We start from the raw sequence: 8787 nt of genomic DNA on the forward strand, positions 1-8787 counted from the left end.
AAAGTCCATGGAACTACTGCCGGTGATGGTAGTCGGCAGAAAGGTCGAGTTCAAAGTTCTCCCAAAGCAACCTAGGATTCGTGGGAGAACAGTACACAAGGAGAGTGGCAAACAATAGACGCAATGAGGACGGCATTTGAAACGCCACTGCTTCCTGAAGTGTGTCCTCTATGTACGCATCAGACTGCAGAAGGCCGAGAGCTAAAGCGGACTCTCTAAACGAAGCTAATCTCTGTCCGTTAACAGACAAAAGGGCTTCAAAAGGCGTCGGTCCAGCAATGTGAGTTAAAAGCAACCTCAAATAATACCTCTCTCCTTCTTTCGGACTAACAGTCACCATCCGGCCAATGACTTTTCTACGCTTTCGTTCAGTCCACTCTTTATATTTGGGAGACCAGACAAAATGTTCAGGGAAATCTCTATAGAAGCATTTCAGGGTTTGTGCTCTTTGATTTGTTCTGTTCATGTGGAAAAACTGAGTTAACATTGTTTTAGAAAAATCAACTTTGCTCAGTAATTGCAACAGGTCAGAATGCTTGTCGAAGGAAACAAATTGCTGGTCTGGAAGGTGAACTTGAAGAGTGTAAACTGCTGGAGTCATTTCACTGAGTTTGAATTCATAAATGCGCCAAAAAGCTTCCGGAGGTGAAACCCATCTACCTTTCTGAAAGTCTCTTATTTCATCAACATCATTGACTGATTCACAAGAAATAATCTTAAAGCTCACCAGATCATGTCCTTTGAAAACATACTTATACAAGTACTTCACGAGTTTAAGAGTCGAACAGATTTCCACGTTGATGTGGCAATCAAATAAAGCAAGTAGGTAAGGGTTATATGGCACAACCCACCTATTGTCAAGAGTAAATCTGCGAACTCTGATACTCTTGCCGTCATCTCTTCTTCTGTAATATGGATAAGTATCCTCACCATGGGTCGTTTGAGCACAAAAGTTCTTTGGATAGCGATTTTTACAGGTTCCATCTCTTATGCAAGGGCAAGATTTATCCATGGTCCCACAAGGGCCATGGATCATATGTTTGATAACAAGAGAATACAAGTGAGGATAGCGATCTTTGTCGGGCAGCTCAGCACAAACTATTTTGTCATATGACTCCGGGTTAAGTAGTTTATGACCAGGTTTTAAGATCAATAATAAATGGGCATGAGGAAATCCCCGCTTCTGAAACTCAATCACATAAACACACGCTGCAACTTCACCAAAGATTTGCTTATTCAGGATTTCTGCTTTAAGCATTTTAAACTTGGCTCTAAAAACTCTAGCTAGAAGGTCTGGCCGATCTTGTGATTTTTCATGGTATTTCAAGTTCTCTTGAATCTCCTTCCACGCTGGATTACATGTCATTGTAAGGAAAATGTCTGGCTTCCCGTACTTTTGAACCAGCGCCATCGCATCAAGGTAGCGACGACGCATATCCCTTGGCCCACCTATAAAGGAACCTGGCAAGATAACCTTACGACCAACTTTAGAACCAGCAGTTTGGCCAATAGAAACACTATCAAGAACTCCTTGAAGAATTTCGGAGCGTATTTTGTTCTACCGATGTCTATGGAAGTCAAGCCTAGATGTTTCTATCTTCACATAACCATCAACCGAAAACTGTTGTAGCAATCTAAGGGTGTGTAACAACATTGACTCATCATCATCTCTTATTTGAAACCTATAACAGTAGTACTCCCTAACCGATACAGTATCACCCTCTGTTTTGCCTCGATCAGCAGCTAAAAAGATGAAAAATAGTTTGTACGGGATTAGATGATATAATGCAATGGCTGGATTAAGTAGCTTATAAAAAGGGACAAATGTACTTGCCTCTCTGTTCTAAATCAATTAACTCTGATGAGGAGTTAACTGAAGCTGGATCAAGGGTAATATCGCCCTCACAGGAGTCCCCTCCTCTTTTCCTTTTGTGAAGTCTCTTAATTCCATGGTACCAGCCACACTCACCACGGGGGAAAAGGAGAGGGTACTGTAAAGGGTCATAACAACCATAATAATGCTGGATTCTATGGCTACCAGCTGAGCGAGAATAGACCTGAATATGAGCGCGCCTATCGGATGACTGATCTTCACTTTCAGTCCATATAGCTGCTACTTGCGAGGCAGAGGGAAGATTATACACGCGCTGGTCAAGTGAAGGATAACAATTAAGGACAATGTTCAGATTGTCTATGTTCGGAACATCCCTAAGGCTTTTAAAGAAGCGAGTATAAGGATTATCAGAAAGAACGCGCATAAGCAATCTTAAAGTGTTTTCGCGCAGTTTATCAGAGTTACCAAGCCTCTTTGCTAATTCTTTATTAGTGTCAAAGAAATATAATTGGATGCCAGATGGTTTATCGTCCAAGTGAATAAGGCCATCAAGGAAGTGGTAGACCTGGCCTTGAACGCGAAAGGTATAAACACCTTTTGTGTTCTTTGTTAGCTCAGAGTCATACTTCACAGCAAAAGTTGTAAAGCCAAGGTTGTTGTTATAAGTACGCACATTGTTTCTGAAATGAGCACTCTCTTCATCGTTGCCAATGAACAAACGTTTCAGATCATAAGGCATTGGAGGAGCGACGATAGAGATTTCTCCTCCCGAGCAGCAAAAGGTAGGAGGCTCCAAATGGAACCTCTTCGCTCCACAATGCTGACAATCAGGAGCATCTGGTAGCACCAGAGATGCGGAAGGACTATTGGCAAGACGAGATAGATATGAAGCTGAAGGTGTTCGTTCCATCGCTGGAGTTTTATTTTGCATACGAGTGTCTCTATTAGCGTTGGATGGATATATAAGTAAATAAGAATATAAGGTAGCCAACCGGCCAAGGGAGATTAGAAACTGACGGCAACCTGATTTCTGGTTGGCTACAGTTTCAGAAGTATTGCGTTTCTTGGTACGAGGTCGACTAAAAGATGGAGCAGCAGAAGGATTTACTTCACCGCCTCCCATCTCCAAATGACCAGCTGCTGGTTCACACCTGACGACATCCTTTCCAGGAATGCCTGTGGATTGCAGGACTGAGTAAGCTATAAAGAATAGTCCAAAGTCCCTTAAAGGGACACAGTGGAGAAAGGGCAAAGGTTCTCAGAAACAAGCTATAAACATGAGTATCCATTATTTACAGCCTGGTCGAAGAAGCTCAGCAATGATACAAAGACAATGAATATGCCAAGGTAAGGCAGTACCTGTGTAAGGAGGGGGTAAAACAGAATCCGAAAGTGTAGCAGGGAAAGAATTACTTTTACAAGCAAGATGTGGCTGAACCGGTTGTTCAGAGTTGATAAGAGTTGAATTCAAGGAAAATAAGCCCAGCATAATTTCAGAATGTTCATTGTTCATCAAGTGTTCATTTTCAGGGGAAAGGGGTAGTACGTTCTTAGGGCCTCCTTCACTTGATGCAGCACTGACTTGGTAATCAGTAGAATGAATGGGGATTTTTTTTGGGTCTGCACCATTAGACGATCTCTGATATTTTACTGGCGCGAGGCTATTACGGAATGGGAGATCTGCAGTTATGAACAGAGGCAGATGCGTTTTGAGAGGTACAAAGGAAGTAATGTCAGCCAATAGAGATGAATAAGGTTAAACGACGCCTTAGAGGGGGAGCTAAACGGCCCTAGGGATCGGATGATCAGAAATGTTGATATACCTGTAGTAGGAGGCGTCTTATGGACAGGAATTGTTCTGTTAAAGGAGGAAGAAGAAGAACAACCAAAGGGACAAGGTAGTTGTTCGGACATGAATTCTAATCCTTCACCAACCGCAAAGGTATTATCAGCACGAAACACAACATCTGTGTTTCCCAACGATTGGGAGTGAACAGGCGTTTGATCTGCACCATGGCACGGCATACAACCGGCATTTGGAAACGACACACCAGATTCCACATAGCCTAAAGGAACCTTGCGAACACGAACAGGTAAAGTTTTTTCAGTTTTCTTCGCTGCTCTCGCTTCTCTCCGAGAGCACAGGAGTTTGGCTTTCTTTGTAGGCGACATCTCCGCATATTTTTTGCGCCGCATAGCATTTCTATCCATCTGATTACTACATACCTTAGTAGTTGAAAGAAAAGCTAACACACACCCCTAATGCACTACTATAGTACTGCGAAAATAAGCACAAAGGAGGACCAAGCTCAAGTAAACAGTCTAGCATAAAGGAATGGCACAACAAAGGCACGTGCTAAATGGCTGTCATCCAAGGGGGGAAAAACAGAAGAAAGAAAAGCTAAAGAAAAGTTTGTATACAGCACCACTTAGCTGAGCATTCAATCCATTTGATTACTACATACTTTAGTGGGGGGGGAAACAGAAGAAAGAAAAGCTAAAGAAAAGTTTGTATACAACACCACTTAGCTGAGCATTCAATCCATTTGATTACTATATACTTTAGTAGGTGAAAGAATGGCTAACACACACTTTTAATGCACTATCATAGGGCCGACAAAATAAGCACAACAGGTGCCAAAGTTCAGGAGAAAAAGAGGCTAACATAAAGAAATGCCATAACAAAGGTATGCATTAAATACCTACTATCAGAGGAGAAAAAAGACAGAGGAAAATTAAACCTAAAGCAAAGTCCTTATACAGCACCACTGAACGGAGCATTGCTTCGATCTGATTACTACATACCTTAGAAGTTGAAAGAAAGGCTAAAGTATTAGTGTAATGCACTACCATAGAGCCGACGAAATAAGCACAAAGGAGGCTAAAGTTGGAGCAAGAAAGGCTAACTTAAAGAAATGACATAACAAAGGCACGTGACAAATGTCTCTTATCGGGGGGGTGGGGGGGAATCAGAGCAAACAAAAGGGAAAGCAAAGTTCTTAGGCAGTTACATGAAACCAAGCGGATAAGAATAAAGAACGCAAATGGCTGACAAAATATCTGTAATACTTAAAAGTTGACGTAGCAGAAGGCATGGAGCAAATGGTTAGTGGGCAGAAGCAAGCTAATAGGCAAGGCAAAAAAGCTAAACATATGTAGGAGAGAGAACAAGGAATGTCACCTTAACCTTAGATAGACACAGCAAACCTTGTTCAGCGAACAGTAGAGCAGCAGAAAAGAGGGCAGAACCTGTTCCTGCAGCAGACAAAACAACGAGAGGTGGAAAAAGATTAAGAAGATACAAGGACAAAGGGTAAATGCACTATAATACGCAGCAGAGTTCAAAAAGGAAAAATGTATAAAAAAATTAATAAGAAATGGGTAGAAAGCATAAAACAGAAGGTGGGGAAAGGTAACCTGAACGAGCTAAGCACGGTAGAACAGAAGCTACAAAAAAAAAGGAGCGTGAGCACCATCGACAGGAGGGAAAAGAAAAGCGCATGTAAAAAAACGTCGGCAGGGAATCAAAGTTAAGCAAAGCATCAAGAACAGCAAAATGAGTCGCAAAGCAAAGCAAGCAGAAAATGCAACAGCAACAGCAGACCAGGGCATAAAATTTAGGGGAGAAAATCAAATAAACACGACAATGAAGACAACAAACTCACCAGGAGGCAAAATCTAACAATAACAGGGGAAGTAAGTTTGACACAAAAAGCCAGTAAAACAGCAGCTCCTACAAAGAAAATAAGGAAACGGAAAGAAACGAGCCAATAACGCAGCACATACAAGCAAACAGATGAAGGGCAAGAAAAGAACAATCAGCATGAGGCACACTTACCGCGGACCATGATGATGCCTGGGGGAAAAAACGGCACCAGTAGCATAGAAACCTCTGCAAACATCGGAGGAACAACGAGGCTTTAGTCCCTTCAATCAAAGGAAAGAGCCTTGGGTCTGTCCTCGAGAAGAGAAGGCAGAGAGCGTTCTCCTCTCGGGCAAACGGAGAGAGAAAGAGTTTTCAGTGCTCTCAATCAAAGAGGAGTGAAAAAGACCGTTTTTGCCAGCTTTCTTGAGCAGAGGCGAAAGTTCTTCTCAACAAAGGACAAAGGGAAGCAAGAAGCTCAGAAACAGAAAACGTTGCATTTGTTTTTTTTAAAAAGGGCACAATCATAAAAGCATGCAAACTCATATTGAGCCCACCACCCAACACTTGTCATCAGTCAAACCATCACCAACCGCCATAAGCTTAGTCAGCTGGTCAGCTGGTGCTCATTTCCTTCTCTCGGACAAAAGCACCAATTCTACTTCTCCTCCCAGCGGACAAAAGCAAGAAAGAATTATACTTCTCCTCCCAGCGAACGAAGGCACGCGAGTTCCACGTGATTGACGACCAAACTCCAGCCAATAAAATACATCCACGTCAACACAGCAACCACCGAACCCATTCGCGCTTTTACTATATAGGTTGATGAGTACTTCTCAATGGGCACTAGATCTGTGCAGCACAACCCACCTTTACTAGTGTGTGTGTATTCTTCTTTATAGATTATAAACACTAGACAAGATAGAGAAAAATCCAAAATAAGACATCATCCCACTGACTAAAATAAATAGGGTAGTAATATAGAGTGTGTTAATATAGAGAATTATTTGAAATAATTGCTATAACACTTTATATAATGTGATGTATGTGAAATAAAAGGGTGATTAAGAATATAAAAAGGATGTATTTATGATGCAAGCAAAATATTATTTGGAATAACTTAGCTATATAAATACGCTTATAGTTCTCATAATGCATGACTTTAATTATTAATGAGTTAACATAGCAGAAGAGTTTGAGGGCACCAGTTGCAAAAGCAAGACCAATGAAAATATCGCTATATGTTTTTATGCGAAGCATATGCAAAAGGCCACAATCTAGAGTAACTTGTTCAATAAGTCAAAATTTGGCTAAAAACTTATTATAGACAATATTTTATATGGATAGATATAGATAAATCAGGATAGGACATGTAAATGTAAAATTGCGTCAAAGATTTTAGTGGTTTTATATGGCATATGAGTCTTCAATATAGATACTACAAGCTTTTCAACATTATGATTTACATAGATTGGGAGTGTGACACAAATTTTTCATGCATGTGAGATCAAATAGGATGGAAAGTATTATTTTTTTGGGTATTTTCTTAGTGAATTTTTGCAAGCTAATTTAGATTATGGTAAGATAGATATAGAATTGATTTGAAATTATTTAAAATAAAGATAAAGGATGAAAAGAACTAACTATTGTTTAGGATAGTGAAGTGCCGATTTACTCCATCTCTATTATTTTTATGTATTAGTAGCACTAAGCATTTGTTCACTATACAGCTAATTTTTGTTTCGCATGTAAATATTTTGATGGATACTCTACAAATAAATGCCAAAAATGTATGAATAGAATAATAGACAAAGAGATCATATATCTTAAAGTTTCAACTGAAATTGATGGTGAGTGAGGTTTGATACTTGGTTGGAGAATGCAGGGGTCTTCCCACTGGATAGGTGGTTGTGGTAATATAACTATTCAACCTTACAATAATTGTTTTCTCTTTATTTACTTTTTTGTTAATACCCAATTAAAAATGATCTTTCACTCCTCTTCTTTGTCTTTCTCTCTTAAGACTTGAAAGTTTTTTTTCCCTAAAAGATCTTAATGATGTTCTTTACATTTTAGTGTAGGCCAATCCAATTACAAACTCAAACTTAGTAGAGAATTTACTCCATATCTTAATGATAATGGCAATTCTACTAAATCATCCTAGTCATTACCCTGAGTTCCTCTAAATTACACTTAATTTATCGACACTAGTTTACATGACATTCGAGATCACTCCCATGTACAAACTCATTTCATTTTACAATCTATCCTAGTGGAAGACAATTATTACCGATAGGGTAATGGCCAATGAAGTCAGACCAATTGCTATAGTAACATTTTAGTTACAACTCAGAGATTTGTCATGAATCATCCAAAAATTGACCCATATTTACAAGTTCTAATGTTATTGGGGTAGTAGTCAGCACCATCTAAAGATCTATTTCATTATTTGGTTTGTCTATGAGTATTGAACCCACAACAACGGGCTATCCCACGATCACAAATGGCACGCAATAATAAAAATGATTTTCGAATAGTGCGACTAGGATCCCAAGAATACAGGAACTTCTAACTGACTAAGGTCTTGAATGAGAAATGTAAATCTTCAAACTATATTTAGTAAGAAAAGAACATTCAAAATTACAACCTAAGATTGCTTGGGAGATAACTCCGACACTCAAGTTAGAGACAAGTTAGGTTATAATAGAGTTTAATTTACACTATATCAAGTAAAATAATAAAAAGTGTAGGAAAATGATCCTTTAGCATATGGAGGCACCAATTTACTTATAGACCTTTGGGCAAAGACATTGTCAAATATTAGTGCTGTAGAAGTTGGTCTCATTTTATTGGCAACTCGGATTGAGTTACATCTTGTACTAGAGGTGTAAACGATCTGAGTATCAAATGCAATTACCTTTCACGATTACAAGTTTTGATTGATTCTTCCTACTTTGATAATTTTAATACTCTATTATTAAAGTTTGTGCTCTACAAAAAACTTCTTATTACTTTCTTATATTATTTTTGTTTTTCTTGTTAGTTGTTAACTAATTTTCTTTTCTTTTCTTAAAATTTATTTCCTAAATCACTCTTTGAATAAAGTTCCTCGCCTACGACCTTGTTTAGCTAATTAATGTATTATGATTCAACAAAAAATAGGGGTAATTCCTACCCAAGTAAAGATTTTCTCAGCCACTACCATTGTTAATACTACTATATTTAATTTTTTTTAAATTCTTTATTAACATGTTCAAATATTTAAAGTCTCTTTTTCTCCTATTTATCTTAGGTTTGGGTACTTTCGAAC

At 38.9% G+C, this 8787-nt stretch overlaps 1 protein-coding gene across 1 annotated transcript; it reads right to left on the reverse strand.

The window, feature by feature from the left end:
* Positions 1 to 13: 13 nt before the first annotated feature.
* On the reverse strand, positions 14 to 1411 carry LOC113774189. Its single transcript, XM_027318755.1, has one exon. The coding sequence runs from the start codon at positions 1409 to 1411 to the stop codon at positions 14 to 16; it is 1398 nt and encodes a 465-aa protein (XP_027174556.1).
* Between the last annotated feature and the right edge of the window lie 7376 nt (positions 1412 to 8787).

Source organism: Coffea eugenioides, chromosome 6 (genome assembly GCF_003713205.1).
Source record: "Coffea eugenioides isolate CCC68of chromosome 6, Ceug_1.0, whole genome shotgun sequence".
NCBI lineage: Eukaryota > Viridiplantae > Streptophyta > Magnoliopsida > Gentianales > Rubiaceae > Coffea > Coffea eugenioides.

What these genes read in the sequence shown, in the direction of transcription:
- LOC113774189 (XM_027318755.1), bottom strand. Translation starts at nt 1,411, where the DNA reads ATGGCGCTGGTTCAAAAGTACGGGAAGCCAGACATTTTCCTTACAATG.